Source organism: Tachysurus fulvidraco, chromosome 3 (assembly GCF_022655615.1).
Source record: "Tachysurus fulvidraco isolate hzauxx_2018 chromosome 3, HZAU_PFXX_2.0, whole genome shotgun sequence".
Taxonomy (NCBI): Eukaryota; Metazoa; Chordata; class Actinopteri; order Siluriformes; family Bagridae; genus Tachysurus; species Tachysurus fulvidraco.
In genome coordinates, this window is record NC_062520.1 from 31,598,628 (window position 1) to 31,615,887 (window position 17,260).

Consider the following 17,260-nt stretch of genomic DNA (forward strand, 5'->3'; position numbering starts at 1 on the left):
GTCCGCGTCGCAGTGGATCGTCTTGCGCTAAATTCCTATCCTCAGGCGAGCACCAGAACTAGCTGGGGGTCAAGATTCTTTTTTCTTTGAGCCCAGTGTTTTAAAGATATTTACCTCAGAAGACGTGTTGATTCGTTGCGACTCTTAATCTCGAGGAGAAACATGCCGCGAAGCTCTCCCGCGGAGTGAAGAAGAGGTGGACGGTTGAAGCGTCCGACGGAGTTAAGAGATTTGCGCTCAAGCTATTTTCAAGACTTTAGATCGGTTAATAACTTGTAAAAATAACAGACCCAAGTGGGGACGGACCGATAGCATCGATATGTGAAAAAATATGAAATCGACAAAATCTGGACATACGAGGTTTGGACATACAACGGCGACGATATGTACCTTTCTGTGATTCCCTCTATAGTGATTAAAGCCCCCGTCCCAGCCGACCGGAATCAGCTCCGTAACGTGATGCTGCCGTATCTGTGGACCTTGTTTATTTAAGGACGATATCTTAAGTCTCTAACGTTTCCTCTGCAGAAAGTCTTCGAGCCAAATCTGTTTATTCAGTAAGATGAGTTTTATTCTGCCTCATTAAATAAAAAGGATGATCGAACAACCTTTCTAGCTGTAGTGAAGTGTTCGAGTGAACTTTTTTTCCCCGTTCACGTTTATAGGGGACACTGAGGGCTTTTATTATATATATATATATATATGATATCTGTTATTCCGTTCGGGAGACATGTGCAAGCCTCAGTGTCTGAATAAACAACCGAGGAAACTGTTTCACCTTCACTGTACCTAATAACTACTAAATACGACGTCTGACTTTCTCTGCCGCAGTGAGCTCAGAGGTGGGCCGAGCCGTGTGGTTGCGCTTCTCGCCGCCGTTGTCCTCGTCGGGGCCGCAGCCGAGTTTCATGGCCCACTTGTCGGGTGCCGTGGTGGGAATTAGCATGGGCCTGCTTATCCTGCGCAGCTATGAGGAGTCGCTGCACAAGCAGTGCTCATGGTGGGTCCTCGTCTTCTCCTTCGTCACCTTTCTACTCTTCGCCATCTTCTGGAATATCTTCGCCTACGAGCTGTTAGGAGTCCAGATTCCGTCTCCGCCCTGATGACACGCCCCCGTGGCTGTTTCCTCACTCTGGCTGCGGAGAGCCACGCGTGCAACCTTCAGAAACTGGATTTCTTGATGGCCTCACTCCCCTTTTTTTGGTTACATCTCCACCCCCTTTTGACCAACAATAAGCAGACAGACGGTCCAAACCGGAAGATTGGAAATTCTTACACTGATTTTCTTTCAGGATTTTTTCTTAACGTCTTACTACTCAGACTCTTTATTTATACGCTCCCGCTCGGCCACGTCTCAAGCCGGGAGGGGAAGATACGAACGGACTTAATCACTTCGGTTTATTTTTTTGCTCAGTTTTCATCACCAGGCATTTAAATCTGTCTTATGTTATGTTTTTGTCAGTGGTTTTCAGTTGTATTATTTCAAAATGGTGCGTTATTACTTTTATCGCTGTTACACTGTCTGTTGATCAGCGTCTTTGGGAAGCTGAAAGGAAATACAGTTTCAAAAAGTTTCTGATCCCACCTACACACACACACACACACACACACACACACACACACACACACACACACACACACACACACCATATAAAGCCAGTCCGTTCTTGTGCAGCTCTTACCCTTTAACATCCTTAACACTTCATGAGGCCAGAAGGTGGAAAGTCCTTGATGTTAGCCTTTCTGAATCACCTGGTAACGATTGCCTTGGCAACCATCAGCCAATTGCTATGGTAGCCATTAATCAAGGTGTCTTCTCATTGTGGAAACGATGGTTACAGCAACCAACGGCAAGTATTATATATATAGATATATATATACTGTATAAATAAAAAAAAAGACCCCTACATGTATAATTTGTCATATAAGCCAGAAAAATTGTGTGGACATTTTGATGAAAAAAAAACCTCCTGCCTTTAAAAACACTAAGGTGAAGTCCCAGACGCTAGAATCTCCTAGTAATCACCACTGCCGTAACACAAAACCGCAAACATTTAGTTCACAAAAAAAAATACCTCAACACAAAATGTCCCTAAAGGTCCCTAAAAATGAAAATGCTAGCTCACGTTTAACTAGCGAGAAATAACTCTCGCGAGACAACGACCCTCAGCCGTGTCTGTAAACACTTCGCTAACTTTACATTTAACAACGTTTTATGACGAAGTCATTCCAATGTTATTTTTTTTTATTTTCACTCACTGCAATTGTCTGTGTCACCACTGGGAAACACTTTGTACCAACCAGAAAGCTGGAACGGATTCTCTGTTCTTGACTTTGAGATGTTTTTGTTTGTTATGTTTTTCTATGGCTGTTACAGTAAGAATGCTAGCGTTTGGGACAGACCCCACATGGGCATTTTTCACTCTAAGGTTGCCAGATATCAGGAAATCTCATCCATGTGTGGATTTCTGAAGGCCTTACTACTCTACAAAGTACTCAATTCTGCAGTGCCAAGTTACCATTCGCTAAGCTGCTAACGTCAAATTGTATATTCAACAATACTGAATATCTTTATTTTTGTTTACGTTAACTTCTCTGTGGGGGAAAACGTGGGGTTGTTGTATAAAACAGGAGCGGTGTGGGGAAGGTCGGGGGTCGGGGGGGGGGGGGTCGGGTGGTGTAGACCTTTTCGGAAAAGCACGACAACGTCGCGGTTGTGTGTTGTTGTGAACTTTCGTGCCATAAGTTGTATATTTCTATTTGTACCTCTATTTATTCTAGTCATGCTTCTGTGCTTGCTGCTTCTGTGCGTCGAGCTGCGTGATGATGATGCGAGATGTGCTTCAAAACAACGCAGCACCTCAAACACACATTACGGTCAAGTGCTTCTGCACTACAGAAAGGATCGATTGCAACGAACGTTGGTGGATCTGGCTGCGTTCCAATAAAAGGCCTTAAATCCTCTTCACTGTGCTTTTTGTCAGGCATAGTACCTAGCCAAGATGAAATGCTGGAGGGTGATTCAGGGAAAATAACACAGTGAGCACAAACCTGCAGTCTGTGTTCTCATAATGCATACATGATGAACTTGTCTATGGTGTCAAGGAGGACCAGATTTGAGCTAAGGATGGACCATCATTGATGTTTGATAGGGACATAATTCATGTCAAATAGGACCACCACCAATGACCACTCTTGTTAGAGGGTGTCAGAAAGGACAGGCATAGAAATAAGATAGGATCCCAACCAGGGATGCCAGGGAATACCACCATTGGTGTCTGGTAGGACCTCTGTTGTTGCTTTGCTAAGACCGATGTTGTTGTCAGATAGGACTACTGTTGGTACAGTACCAGGTAGGACCACTGTTGTCAGATAGGACTACTGTTGGTACCAGGTAGGATGACTGTTGTCAGATAGGACTACTGTTGGTACAGTACCAGGTAGGACCACTGTTGTCAGATAGGACTACTGTTGGTACCAGGTAGGACCACTGTTGTCAGATAGAACCACTGTTGGTACCAGGTAGGACCACTGTTGTCAGATAGAACTACTGTTGGTACCAGGTAGGACCACTGTTGTCAGATAGAACCACTGTTGGTACCAGGTAGGACCACTGTTGTCAGATTGAACTACTGTTGGTACCAGGTAGGACCATTGTTGCCAGTTAGGACTACTGTTGGTACCAGGTAGGACCACTGTTGACAGATAGGACTACTGTTGGTACAGTACCAGGTAGGACCACTGTTGTCAGATAGGACTACTGTTGGTACCAGGTAGGACCACTGTTGTCAGATAGGATCATTCCTGATGCCAGATATTACCACTGTCGTTGCCAGTGGGGACCAAAACTGATTTAAAGTAGGACTACCACTGACGCCAGGTAGGACCACCGTCCATGTCAGATTGGAACCTATAAGCAAGAATAGCATTTAGTCGTCAGGAGGGAATTCCTCCTTTGTCATAAACCAGCTAGCCAGGTCTGACCCCAAGATTGTTTCAATTTCAACATGCCAGGCTCAATATTCGTTGCAATTGATCTCTGGTTTATCAAAGCCCTGGAGACGCCAAACCTGAGGCTTCGGTCCGACCCGTCGGTCTACTTATTGCCGGAGTTAGAGTGTGTAGTTGGAACACTGTGTGGCTGTGAATTTATCGTAGGGCACTGTGTGGAGAGAGTGGAAGTAAAAGGATCATGAATCTTCATCAGAGACCACAAAAAGCCCATAAGGAAGATGAAATGGAAAGATTGGGAAATGAGGAACGAGGGAGAAATAAGAAGATGATTAACAGTAAGAAGGTGAGAAGGAAGATGAAAACAGTTTCAGAAGGTATTAAAAACAGTATATTTTTTAAAAAAAAATGTGTTAATAGGTCCTAAGAGAAAATAGAGTAACACACCAGACTGTTATATCAGACTGTTCCTTTCTTAAGAAAAGGTGCATGACGTGTTCGAGGTTGTGAAGTACCGTCTGTCTGACCCTGTGATCCGGTACAGGTAAAGGTTTAACATTCACTTGTCAACATCCCTTTGTAATGTTTTTCTTGATTGTGAGGTGTTAGGACATCTACTGTACAAAGGGAGGTTTCAGAAAGAAGGGTACAGAGAGTTAAATAAAAAGACAAGATCCGGGCTGCGTTCCAGGCTCATTTTTAGCATGCCCTGGTTGACTTTCCCAGATACATTTTTGCTTAGGCAAACCCCGGTGTTATCTTAGGAGGCATTAGTAATATTTCAGCTGAGTCAGTGCAACTGAAGTTTCTTGTTTCTTGAGCAATGTCTGGCAGCCTGGCTGTAAGGCACAAGAAGTAGGAACTAGAGGTCTTCTCAGGTCTAAAGAAACGTAGACGACCCGAAGTGACCCGAATCACTTTTTACCCGAACCCGATGTGCATCATTTTTGTTTTTTAAAGAAAGACCCGACCCGAGACAAACCCGAAAAAATGAGACCCGAGTCCGACCCGACCCGACAGCAATTTTATTTTAACCCGACTGGACCCAGATGTTGCGTAACTCTACACTAAAGTAACCGCTACGGCGTGGATTCAAAATTGATCGACAGGTCTGTTTCAACGAAAATTAGCTTACCGCCAGCCACACGTCACCAGCCACATGTCGCAAGCGGTCTTGGAAAACAGAGGAGAGGTTGGAAAAGGACTCGAGTCGATGCACACACACGAGATACTTCTCAGGTCTGTTCGGTAAAAACACATTAATTTTAAATTACCCGAGACCCGATGCCGCTATTATTATACCCGACCCGTGTCAGAGGTACACGTGAAACTTTTCAGACCTCGGTCGGAAGGGTCAGACCTCAGGTTTTCGTATATAAGTGGACTCGTGAAGACCTCTAGTAGGAACCAGAGGGCACTGAAATCCAGTTTACTTAAAAACTGTCGGACAATGCTGCTTCTAAATGCTAACAGTTGCAATAAAATATATAACATTTGAAAAACATTGTCAGCACTATTAGACGTGATTGGTGAAGCCTAGAACCCTACGGGATCTCCCAGTTTATCCCATTACACAATGTAGAACCGTTCAACAGAGCATAACTAGCCACTCGCTAATAATCTGATATCTTACCAGCTAAGTAGTGAGTGATACAGAAAGCCTGACAGAACGCTGACAGAACTCTAAACAAACATGACCTGTAACTTTATTATGCATTCAGTCACGTTACATTAACAGAATGTTTTGTGAAAAGGAAATTTTATGATTCAGATAAGACGCTAGCTTTTTAGCACATAGGATCGTTCGCTAGCTGATATGACTGAAGATTTTAAAAGTAAACGATATCGACGGTATTCCACCGCCGCCGGAGGCAAGTGTGTGCTGTAGGGTGTATTTTTGTAATGTAGTTAAAAGCTAAACGTAGCTAATGGTTAGTAAAAAGCTTAAAAGTCTTACCTGTGTTTTCCCCTAAATATACGGTATCTCGACATAAATATCTGCCCTAATATTTATATTTTTAAACATGCATGTAAATTATTGAAAAATTCAGAGCTCCTGAAGGGTTCTAAGCGAAGCTAGCACAAAGGCTAAGTAGCCTCCAGTGTGTGCTGTAGCTTGTATTTCGAGTCACGAGTGGAAGTCAGCAAGGGTTTTATGTTGGCACTTAGAAGTAAGAACTGTCTCATTCTACCGTAGACTCCTATGGAATTCTGGGACGTAACTGTCAGGCCTTAATTTATCGATAACTGCCGTTGTTCTCTCAGAGCCAGGCCTCCAGACTGACCGATGCTGTTGGTGCTGCTGTACAAAGATGCATGTTGCTATGAGCTCATCACTCTTCTCCTCTCTGTGCTGCCATCTTACTTGTAGTCCATACGCTGATTTGTAGTCCAAACACGACCTTCCAAATGGTGCCAAGAAACGACAACTCGTTTCAATTTAAAAAATAAATAAATAAATAAATAATGCAGTTTACAGACTGAAGCATTGGAACAAAAAATGTATTGCTAAGCGTCTATTTTATTCCAGTGGGATCAAAGATGAATATATATATATATACTATATATATATATATATATTTATGTAGTTTATATGAAATTCATTGAGTTTCATGATGTACTTTTTAAATGTCTGAAGCTGAGACATTTTCTATTGCTGTTTTTTTGTTGTTTTATTTCCTTCCTTTGTACCGTTTTTCATTGTATCTGCTTTCATTTTCCAGCTGTGAGGAATAAAGAACCAAGCTGTGACTCTGATTGTGTGTGCTGAGGAAGTGACAGATATACGCTGAAAACAATACATTGGCCCCCTGTATGGTGAGTGCTGGGCTAAAGATGCTAATTAAAACCCCTTCCTGTGTTTACATCTTTACTTTCACGTTTGTGCTACAGCTCACAGCTAATAAAACAATATCTTGTTCATAGCTTCCCTAAATATATGCCTTGTCATAATTATCTGGTCTTAGCTGGGCAGGTTTGTTGGCCGGTTTGCTGCCTCCTTGACAGGGGTAAGTTGGTCTTGGCAGCTGGGGCTTATCATATAGAAGGAGCATGTAAGAACCCCAAACCCTCTAAAACCATCAAAACGGACCAGCTGGATCCTGCTTGCTTGACAAAGTAGAAGCAGATTGACCAGTAAAGACCAATCTGACCAGTTGATGAGCTGGAATTAAGCCATTTGAGCAGGCGGGTCATCCAGATAAAGTAAAGTCCAGAGGAGGGAGTAAGTCACACATGTGCAAGTCACAAGTAAGTCTCAAGTCATGAATGTCAAGTCGAAGTCATGTCAAGTCTTTTTTTAATATTTGTCAAGCAAGTTTCAAATTTGCGAATTAAGTCTGACTCGAGTCAAGTCGAGTCCCCAACTCTGAGTCATTTAACTCAAGTCCGAGTCAAGTCTCAAGTCATGAATGTCAAGTCAAAGTCAAATCGAGGCTTTTTAAAATATTTGTCAAGCAAGTCTCACGTTTGCGACTTAAAGTCTGACTCGAGTCAAGTCGAGTCCCCATCTCTGAGTCATTTAACTCAAGTCCGAGTCAAGTCTCAAGCCATGAATGTTAAGTCAAAGTCAAGTCGAGTCTTTTTTAATATTTGTCAAACAAGTTTCAAATTTGCGACTTAAGTCTGACTCGGGTCAATTCGAGTCCCCCATCTCTGAGTCATTTAACCCAAGTCCGAGTCAAGTCTCAAGTCATGAATGTCAAGTCAAAGTCGAGTCTTTCTTAATATTCGTCAAGCATGTCTCAAATTTGCAACTTAAGTCTGACTCGACTCAAGTCATATGCCTCGAGTCCCCCATCTCTGGTAAATTCCATAAACCCAACTAGCCAGACCAGCTAGAACCAGCCTGAACACAGTGAGTCTACACAGTCAAGAGAGTTGAGCTCAATCTCATCTTGTACAAAGGACGTACTTGTCCTGCCTCATGCACTTCACTAGATCATCTCTTCTTGGTCATTTATCAGACATTAATACTGAGCTAACTTTTATGCCCGGTGCTTTTAGGGAGCAACTTAATTATTACACCACTAGGTTGTTACCTGTTTAGTACTTTAGAGATCAGGTCTTACGTCTATAAACGCATTTCAATGTAAAAAGCCATAAAAGGATTTAGATGGACAGAAAAATGGACAGAAAACCCCCCCACAAATGCTGGGATATCATTTAATTATCCAATCACATAAAGGATATTCTGACCCTAGAAATACACATTTATACTTTTCATAAACTTCCTTTGTCATTTTATTTATAGTCAGTCTCCTCGTCTCCTTCGACACGTCGTGCTTCCATCCTGTGCACGTCAATTCTACAAAACACAACATATCGCTCGCTGTACACTATTCCGTCTTGCGTCTCTTAGACCGTCTCTCTCCGGTCTCCTCGTCTTCGGTCTCTCTGCTGGGGCTGTCGCTCGGGGGCAACGCTTTCAGCAGGGAGGGCTGAATCTGACACGCCCATAAACACAGCTCCACCTTATGAGGGGTCCAATCGTGTTGACTGTCGGCTTAGAAAGAAGAATCGGCATCTGTTTAATTAACCGAAACTGTGATGAGGTGTCGTCTGCTTCCGATTAGAGCTTTCGATACGTCTTTGATGACTTCCTGCTAAGTTTTTAAATACGATAAACGTTTGTTTATATTTGTTTACTTGTCTTATTTTAATGATCACATCAGGCTAAAATCTTATAGATCTCTTGAGTCACTGAACCAGAAGAAAGAAACAAAGATGTTAATTCCATTCATTATGAGCTACTGTATATTGGCTTTGAAGCTCTGATGCCGTTCTATGTGGCCTTGGTTACCTTCGTTGAGCTGATGAGTTTTGTGCTGTATTTTCTCCAAAAAGAGAGAGAAGTGCTTAGCCGTGTATCGAACCGGTCTCAGCTCAGCGATGCTCTCTACGACCTCGTCGGCCATGAAGGCGACCTCTCCGGGAGCTCCTGCTGCTAATACAGCTACAGAGAACGAGAGAAAGTGAGTGAGAGATTTGTTTTTACATTATTTCGTCATACGTTCTACTCTCGTATACTTGCCTGACGCTGTAGCAGGTCCGAGCCCTTTGAGCGTACTCAGTTCCGCGATTGCTGATTGGACATCAGGAAGGAGACAGAACGCCTTCTTGGTGCATTGAAGCACAACCTCCTCGCTGTTGGAGCCAACCAGCTGCTTGAGCCGGGGACGAAACTTCCCTCTCTGTGAAACACACAAAGCGAGTCAAATTCTACACACTCTAAAGTTACATCTATATTTATGTAGGGAATTGTTTTTGTTTAGGCTTTTCTAAACCACCGTAACACAAGATCGTATACACAAGAACTTCATTTTAAACCTGAATAAACAAAATAAAATACGTATACTCACGGTTAATTTCCACTCCATGAGTTTGACCAGTTCGGGCTGCGTTAAAGAACGTTCTGTCCGAGCTAAAATCTCTGCTGGAAGCTGCATCTGATACCTGTAACAGTAATATGTACTTTTATACAATTCATTATAATACTGTTTTGTGATTTTTGTCTATGAATGCTACACGATGATGATGATGATGGTGATGATGATGATGATGATGGTGATATACCATTTCTCTAATTCCAACAGTTTCCCTGAACTCTTCTGCTTCCCAGCAGCCTTTGCCTCCACAACAGCCCAGTATTGGTCATAAACGCCTCTCCATACAGCCGGGTCCTTACAGAGGAACAGACGCTCACCTCCAGACATGACGCCACGCTGAGAGGAGCAGAAAGTTCCGTCCATGTTATACGTATTGTGCCTCTAACAATAAATACTTTAATAAAGCAGCTTTACAGAAACCTGTCATATGTAACGAACAAAGCAGAGGCAGCTCTGAGAGGGGATCAGACCCTGGGATACAGAACAGTCATCATGATCACAGGTGAAGCTCTTACACAATAATAATAATCTACATTATCCAGGTGAATTTAAAACAATGTCAATGTACAAAGATTATTCTAAAAGTCTTTAGCACACTTCAAGGCTTATAATTAAAACTTAGTATAAAAAGGTTTCATTTAGAAAAGTGTAAATGTTCTTCACCTCTTTGGTCCACTGGAGAAAAACCTGTAAACATTAAAAGTTTTTAGATTTAACTTTAAAGCTGGTCTCAGATCAGTGTCTCAGTCTAATCTTTTTTTTTTTTTTTTTAAGCGGAAGTTGAAGCTCGCCACCGTGAATACATTTCCTGTGTCCTTAAAATAAAAAAAATATTTTGCAAAAAATTGCGCAAAAACGTCATGTAAAAGTATGTATTATTATTGTTATTATTATTATTATTATTATTATTATTATTATTAGTAATCCTTTTATTTTTTGGTGTCTTTTATTTTGGAATATCCGCGTGCTCGCCAATCGGTCGTCTCTTCCTTTACATTGCTTCACATTTGTTTTGAAAAGGTTAGTTATACCTTATTATTATTCCGTTTTTTTTTATTTTGCTTGGAGTTTGTTAATTTAATTAATTAATTAATTTTGGTGAATGTTAAATGAAAGTGAATGTTGATGAGGTGTGTATAAGAGCAGCGCGGTGGTGTTTTCTCACAGTTAGCACGAGTGCTAAGGGTTAGCCCTAGTGCTAACTTATTAGCACGAGTGCTAACTTATTAGCACGAGTGCTAACTGGTTAGCCAGAGCGCCTACTGCTTAGCCCGAGCGCTAGCCAGTTAGCCCGAGCGCTAGCCAGTTAGCCCGAGCGCTAGCCAGTTAGCCCGAGCGCTAACAGTTAGCCCGAGCGCTAGCCAGTTAGCCCGAGCGCTAACAGTTAGCCCGAGCGCTAGCCAGTTAGCCCGAGCGCTAGCCAGTTAGCCCGACATTACGGTCAAACAGCTGCTTTTTAACACAGAGACCTGTTTATTGGTTTGTTTTACACAGTTTACATTTACACGAATATTTCGACAACAATAAAGTTTTCTTTAATTCTTGCTCGGTAACTAAATTTCTCCTCAGAACAGATTCTGTAAACATTTTCATCTGAAGGTATTATGACGTCACAAGTTATACTGGGTTGTATTCTCGATTCTGATTGGCCGAAAGGTGTTGATTAATTTTCTATGACATGGAATCTGACAATAGTTTTAATACAGCACTGTGTGTGGTTGTTTATTCCTTACATATGTCTCGTGTCTCCTCAGCACGCGCCGACATGTTATTTTGTAAGAGGACGTGAAGATGGACACTACAAAGCAGCGCGCCGCGTGACGTCCCATATGGTTTAATGGTAAACTCTCATTGAACTAAATTCCGATACATATACAGGAACCAGTAGGTGTTTAATTATTTGACGATAGATTATTTCATTTTTAAGCTACAGACTCAGAGTCCTGAGCCGCTGTCGTGACCTTTAACAATAAATGCATCTTGCATCAGATGAGTAAATGTAAATGAGGTTATTTAAATAATTGCTATTGTTGATGTGAGCAGTGCCTCCACCACGCAAGGTCTATGGACTCGTTGGGATGACAAAGGAGAAGAAGAAGTAAAAGGAGACTAATACAGAAAGTTTGCTGAGGTTACTCAGTGTGGAGTGACGTTCAGTCTGAAAAGTACGTGTGAAACAGATTTCTCACATGTGACTCTTTTCACCAGTTTAGTGACTCTTTTTGCTTTAACAAACCATTTATTCAGCACATCACAGTGACCTCTGCTTTAAACCTGCTCAAGCAATTGTATAAAACCTGCTGTATTAAAGGTACAGTTTCGAAGAAGCGTCTTCTGCTGGTCAGAATTTGAACAGCAACATTAGGTTTTACCCAGAGCAGGATGTGTGTATCACTTCAGTTACTCTTTATACTCTCTCTCTCTCTCTCTCTCTCAGGCTGAAATGGAGAAAATGGCTTCTGTTGGCACCGTCGGCCGAACCATGTTCTGCCTCTTGGATGCTCCGGCCAACGCCATCAGCGTGTGTCGGGATGCTACGCAGGTACTCACTCTTTGGCCTGCTGCCAAACACAATGCTTAGAGACATATCTTGAGTTGAAGAACTTCTATCAATGGGACTGACAGACATAGGCCACGCCTCCATCAGTGGGACTGACAGACAGAGGCTACGCCTTCTTTATTGGGACTGACCGAGGCCTCACCTCCATCAGTGGGACTGACAGACACAGAGGCCATGCCTCCATCAGTGGGATTGACAGACGCAGAGGCCACGCCCCCATCAGTGGGACTGACAGACAGAGGCCACACCTCCCTTAGTGGGACTGACAGAGGCCACGCCTCCTTTAGGGGGACTGACAGACACAGAGGCCACGCCTCCATCAGTGGGACTGACAGACACAGAGGCCAAGCCTCCTTCAGTGGGACTGACCGAGGCCTCGCCTCCATCAGTGGGACTGACAGACACAGAGGCCATGCCTCCATCAGTGGGAATGACAGAGGCCTCGCCTCCATCAGTGGGACTGACAGACACAGAGGGCACGCCTCCATCAGTGGGACTGACAGACACAGAGGCCAAGCCTCCTTCAGTGGGACTGACCGAGGCCTCGCCTCCATCAGTGGGACTGACAGACACAGAGGCCATGCCTCCATCAGTGGGAATGACAGAGGCCTCGCCTCCATCAGTGGGACTGACAGACACAGAGGGCACGCCTCCATCAGTGGGACTGACAGACACAGAGGCCATGCCTCCTTCAGTGGGACTGACCGAGGCCTCGCCTCCATCAGTGGGACTGACAGACACAGAGGCCACGCCTCCATCAGTGGGACTGACAGAGGCCTCGCCTCCGTCAGTGGGACTGACAGACACAGAGGCCACGCCTCCATCAGTGGGACTGACAGACACAGAGGCCACGCCTCCATCAGTGGGACTGACAGAAACAGAGGCCACGCCCCCATCAGTGGGATTCACAGATGCAGAGGCCACGCCCCCATCAGTGGGACTGACAGACGCAGCGGCCACGCCTCCATCAGTGGGACTGACAGACACAGAGGGCACAGAGCGTGGTGTATTAGATTACTGAGCCGTGTTTTCTATGCTATCCACAGGTGGTGGTGGCCGGTCGCAACATCTTTAAGATCTTTGCGCTTGAAGAGGACGGCTTTGTGGAGCGCCTGAATCTGCGCGTGGGCCGCAAACCGTCGCTGAACTTCAGCTGCGCTGACGTCATGTGGCACCAGGCTGATGATAGTCTCCTGGCTACAGCGGCCACCAACGGCGCAGTGGTGACGTGGAACCTGTCGCGGCCGTGCCGTAACAAGCAGGAGCACCTTTTCGCCGAGCACAAACGCACCGTCAACAAAGTGTGCTTCCATCCCAGTGAGGCGCACATGCTGCTCTCAGGCTCTCAGGACGGCTTCATGAAGTACTTTGATCTGCGCAAGAAGGAGAGCGTCAGCACCTTCTCTGGTATAAAAACAGAACAGTGATACAAAGGTTTACATTCATATGGACGTAAATCAGGACGATCGCTTCTCTACGTGTAAATGTTACGAGTACGAGTTTCAGCGTATGACCAGTTTCTGTCGCTGTTAAAGATCACAGCACTTAACGAACGTGTGTCTCCTCCAGGTCAGTCAGAAAGCGTGAGAGACGTGCAGTTCAGCACGAAGGACTTTTTCACGTTTGCGGCGTCTTTTGAGAATGGGAACGTGCAGCTGTGGGACATTCGCAGACCTGACCGTTACGAGAGGATGTTCACTGCACACACCGGCCCCGTGTTCTGCTGTGACTGGCACCCTGAAGACAGGTGGGTTTAATGACAAGAAATCTAATAAGTTTTAGTAGTAATTCTCTCAGGCTTCAACAATCAGTGCAATAGGAATCAAGAAACCCACAAAATTGCATTGCGAATGGACAGCGATTGCGCTTCAGTGTCGCACAAACGCAAAACAATTTAAATTAATTCGCTGAAATCCGTCACTGATTTTTTTTGACAGTATTTTAAACAAGCCACCTGTTTAGTTTTTCATCAAGCAGCCTTGTATCTCTCATAACAACATCTCCATTACATGCAAACTGGTATCAGTGTAGCTCATAGTAACAGCAAAAGCCCTGCTTGCCATAAATGCCCTGTTGTTGAAGTTGCCTGGGAAACGCCGCTGCTGATCACGGTGCAATCCGACGCGCATCTACGCTTCTGATCAGGTGGAAAATTGGACTCGCTGTCGCATTTAGTTAAGGATATTGCTGAAACCTCTTCTTGGTCAATTTGTATTAATGATGTTGTTAAATCCGTAATACTTTGTAATCGTGTCTCATGTTCTGCAGAGGATGGCTAGCCACTGGTGGGCGTGACAAGATGGTGAAAGTGTGGGACATGACGACAAACCGTGCCAAAGAGATCTACTGTGTACAGACCATCGCCTCGGTGGCACGTGTCAAGTGGAGACCGGAACGTCGCTGGCATTTGGCTACGTGTTCCATGATGGTGGACCACAACATCTACGTTTGGGACGTACGTCGGCCCTACATCCCGTTCGCCACCTTCGAGGAGCACAAGGACGTTGCCACAGGCATCGTGTGGCGCAACCAGCACGACCCTGACATGCTGCTCTCTGGCTCCAAAGACAGCACGCTGTACCAGCACATGTTTAACGATGCCAGTCGGCCAGAGGTGCGCGCCAACCCCGAGGGCCTCAGCTTTGGTCTGTTCGGAGATCTAGCCTTCGCCGCCAAAGAAAGCCTGATGGCGACCGAAGGTGGGCGAAAGCCGTGCCCGGGAGGAGACCGCCGCTACCCTATCTTCTTCTTCAAGAAGCATGACGTAATGGAGCGCTTTGCACAAGTCTCCAGTGTGCTCAGTGTTTTTGAGTCTGATCTGGACGGCGGCACCAGGATGGACTGGTTCATCGAGACGGCGCGCAGGTACCAGCTGAGCGGGAGACCCTTCGCTGAGCTCTGTGACCACAACGCCAAGGTTGCCAAGGAGCTCAACAGACCTCAGGTGTGTCGGCTTGTGCACAATCCCTGACATCCTAACGACTCGTCTGTCAGGACTGTGATGTATGTTAATACTTTATGCGTGCGTGTCTAGGTGTCGACGACATGGACCATGTTACGGATAATGTATTCTGACCCGGGTCACCCAACACCGCCAGCCAATCACAACATGAGTAAACTGGGTAACATGCCCCTCATGAACAGGTATGTGACACGGTGGCAGGTCAAGAGCGAAAAGATGATTGTCATATGTACAGCAAAGGGTGTGTTACACCGTACAGTGAAACTCTTACTCTACAAATCCTCCAGCAGCCTATGACACGAGGACATAACAATAAAGAATAGAATGCACAAGGTGTGAATTACAAAATGACTCTCAGTGCAAAATGCAAGAGAATAGAATTATTAATATTCGCGCTTGCGAGAACAACAACAGGGTTTGTTTGTCATTTTAGTGACGCTGCGAGATGCTAATCGAGTTTTATTGTAGTTTCAGTTTGAAGGATATGAGTGCTGCTCTGAACGAGAGAAACAAAGACAATAGACAGGACAACTTGCACAACCTGGAGACAAACCTCAACAATGATGGTGAGACCCACATCAGCTCAGGACTGAGAACAGAGTTAACACGGTGCAGTCCGAAGCTTCTCGAAGGCACGATATTTGATAAAAGAAGCCGTAAATCATATAGACTTCCTTTCTAGAGAACGAAGAGACGGAGGGCAGCGACGGTCAGGCCGAGTATCTGTTTGGAGAGGCCGAGCTGGACGATGACGACCTGTACAGCATGGACCACGACAATCAGGCAGGTCAGACACGCAAACACGAAACGCTTGCTCTTAAATCGGCCCGCGTCCTGTCGATGGCGATGCGACGTGATTTGTGATATTTAAATTTTCAGGCTTAAATTCAGATCACATCTCGGTATCTCAGAAACTCGTCATTGTAGTAAGGATTACTGATTGTCTCTTCACGTCCTCTTGTAGCAGAGGAGGCGGAGTTTTCGCTTCCCCAGGAGGCGTTTCCACTACGGCACGAGATCGTGGAACACGCGACGGCGCCCGAGCTCCCGGCAGAGAAAGCCGAGTCCCCGCAGGCGAGTGGTGGTGAGACAGAGAGCGTGTCCCTGACGGCCATGGAGTCATTCAGCCTGATCTCGGTTTCACAGCTGCTCTTCCAGCCACGCCTTCTGCCTGGCTTCTTCAACGCCATCGTAAAGGACACGCTGGCCTACTACGCCGAGCAGGGCGACGTGCAGATGGCCGTCTCTGCGCTCATTGTGCTTGGTGAACGAATCCGCAAGGAAATAGACGAGCTCACGCAGGTCAGGAGACTGAATTAGTTTATTCACCCAAAAAAATTTAGAATAACGTCCGGGTTAGACTTACTGTAGATTTTTAATCTCAGAGTGTGTGTGTGTGTTTATGTGTGTGTGTGTGTGTGTGTTCGGGTCTCACAGGAACACTGGTACATGTCCTACATCGACCTCCTGCAGAGGTTCGAGCTGTGGAACGTCAGCAACGAGGTGATCAAACTGAGCACGTGCGGCGCCATTACGTGTCTGAACCAGGCGTCCACAACGCTGCACATCAACTGCAGCAACTGCAAACGACCCATGAGCAACAAGGGCTGGATCTGTGACAGGTCCGCGCTCTCGCCCAAACACAAACACACACACACACCGTATCTGACACATACTTTACTCCAAACATGCGGCAGCAAACAGTCACGGTGTGGTGAGCCGAAACATACAACAGCAGAACAAACAGAATACAACACAACTTCGAGCTATTTCGATGTGATTTGAATGATTTAGCTGTAATTAATAGCCACGCCTCCTATACTGTGACTGACAGGTGCAGAGGCCACACCTCTCGTTCTCTAACAGACAGAACCTGCTTTACTACAAACGCCTCCTTATTTCTGCTCTCGTGTGTTTATTTTTGTGCTGTAGGTGTCACCAGTGCGCGAGTGTGTGTGCAGTGTGTCACCATGTGGTGAAGGGCCTGTTCGTGTGGTGTCAGGGCTGCAGCCACGGTGGGCATTTAGAGCACGTGATGGAGTGGCTCAAGAGCTCCAACCACTGCCCTGCTGGGTGTGGACACCTGTGTGAATATGCCTGACACACACATACATACACACACACACATATACACATCCATATACACACACACACATATACACACACACACATACATACACATATACACATACACACACACACACACACATATGCACACACACACATTTAAATGTCATTGTGTGCTTGAATAAAGGTTGTGCTACAGACGATGGTAAAGACAATGTCTACCCCCCCCCCCCCACACACACCAGCCACAAAATATATTTCAGTAAGATTCCATCCTTCTATAAAAGCACTTTTGTTCTATTTTAAACTTTAACATTGTCAAGTACAAATCTG

The 17,260-nt window shown here is 45.1% G+C and overlaps 3 protein-coding genes across 10 annotated transcripts in view; 2 read left to right on the forward strand and 1 right to left on the reverse strand.

Moving 5' to 3' along the window:
* The window catches only part of rhbdl1 (rhomboid, veinlet-like 1 (Drosophila)), a 36,104-nt gene extending 34,457 nt beyond the window's left edge, over nt 1–1,647 (forward strand). For both annotated transcript variants that reach the window (XM_047810825.1, XM_027179122.2), the window contains exon 8: nt 832–1,647. In XM_047810825.1, coding sequence (XP_047666781.1) covers nt 832–1,103 — 272 coding nt within the window. In that variant the 3' untranslated portion in view covers nt 1,104–1,647. The remainder of the gene's footprint in view (nt 1–831) is intronic.
* Nucleotides 1,648–8,101: 6,454 nt separating this feature from the next.
* On the reverse strand, nt 8,102–9,701 carry zgc:112496 (uncharacterized protein LOC541336 homolog). Of its 3 annotated transcripts, none has more exons than XM_027179137.2 (5): nt 9,526–9,701; nt 9,312–9,405; nt 8,984–9,143; nt 8,753–8,905; nt 8,102–8,455 (listed from the first exon to the last, which is right to left on the reverse strand). In XM_027179137.2, exons 1-5 carry the CDS (start codon nt 9,699–9,701, stop codon nt 8,289–8,291), a joined length of 750 nt encoding a protein of 249 aa, XP_027034938.2. In that variant the 3' UTR covers nt 8,102–8,288. The 3 variants fall into 3 exon arrangements, with proteins under 3 accessions (XP_027034938.2, XP_027034943.2, XP_027034941.2); XM_027179142.2 differs by having other exon boundaries at nt 8,338–8,476; XM_027179140.2 differs by having other exon boundaries at nt 8,411–8,552.
* Nucleotides 9,702–9,705: 4 nt separating this feature from the next.
* The window catches only part of wdr24 (WD repeat domain 24), a 7,645-nt gene continuing 90 nt past the window's right edge, over nt 9,706–17,260 (forward strand). The window contains exons 1-14 of one of the 5 annotated variants that reach the window (XM_047810813.1): nt 9,793–9,840; nt 10,113–10,206; nt 11,093–11,178; nt 11,382–11,503; nt 11,776–11,880; nt 12,945–13,305; nt 13,468–13,645; nt 14,167–14,842; nt 14,933–15,042; nt 15,329–15,426; nt 15,543–15,647; nt 15,825–16,162; nt 16,298–16,482; nt 16,793–17,260. The exon at nt 16,793–17,260 is cut by the window's right edge and continues 90 nt beyond it. In XM_047810813.1, coding sequence (XP_047666769.1) covers nt 11,782–11,880; nt 12,945–13,305; nt 13,468–13,645; nt 14,167–14,842; nt 14,933–15,042; nt 15,329–15,426; nt 15,543–15,647; nt 15,825–16,162; nt 16,298–16,482; nt 16,793–16,961 — 2,319 coding nt within the window. In that variant the 5' untranslated portion in view covers nt 9,793–9,840; nt 10,113–10,206; nt 11,093–11,178; nt 11,382–11,503; nt 11,776–11,781 and the 3' untranslated portion in view covers nt 16,962–17,260. Of the gene's footprint in view, nt 9,841–10,112; nt 10,207–10,273; nt 10,359–10,671; nt 10,818–10,912; nt 10,995–11,092; nt 11,179–11,381; nt 11,504–11,775; nt 11,881–12,944; nt 13,306–13,467; nt 13,646–14,166; nt 14,843–14,932; nt 15,043–15,328; nt 15,427–15,542; nt 15,648–15,824; nt 16,163–16,297; nt 16,483–16,792 lie in introns of those variants that run through there. The other 4 variants (XM_047810815.1, XM_047810814.1, XM_027179119.2 and 1 more) reach the window with 4 other exon arrangements.

Bases quoted from the DNA above. Each gene is read 5' to 3' on its own strand.
- zgc:112496 (XM_027179137.2), bottom strand. From the start codon at position 9,701: ATGGACGGAACTTTCTGCTCCTCTCAGCGTGGCGTCATGTCTGGAGGT. The intron at 9,406-9,525 runs GTATATCACCAT...TTACTGTTACAG, and splicing joins CTGTTGGAATTAGAGAAATG to GTATCAGATGCAGCTTCCAG. The intron at 8,906-8,983 runs GCAAGTATACGA...CGTTCTCTGTAG, and splicing joins CGGACCTGCTACAGCGTCAG to CTGTATTAGCAGCAGGAGCT.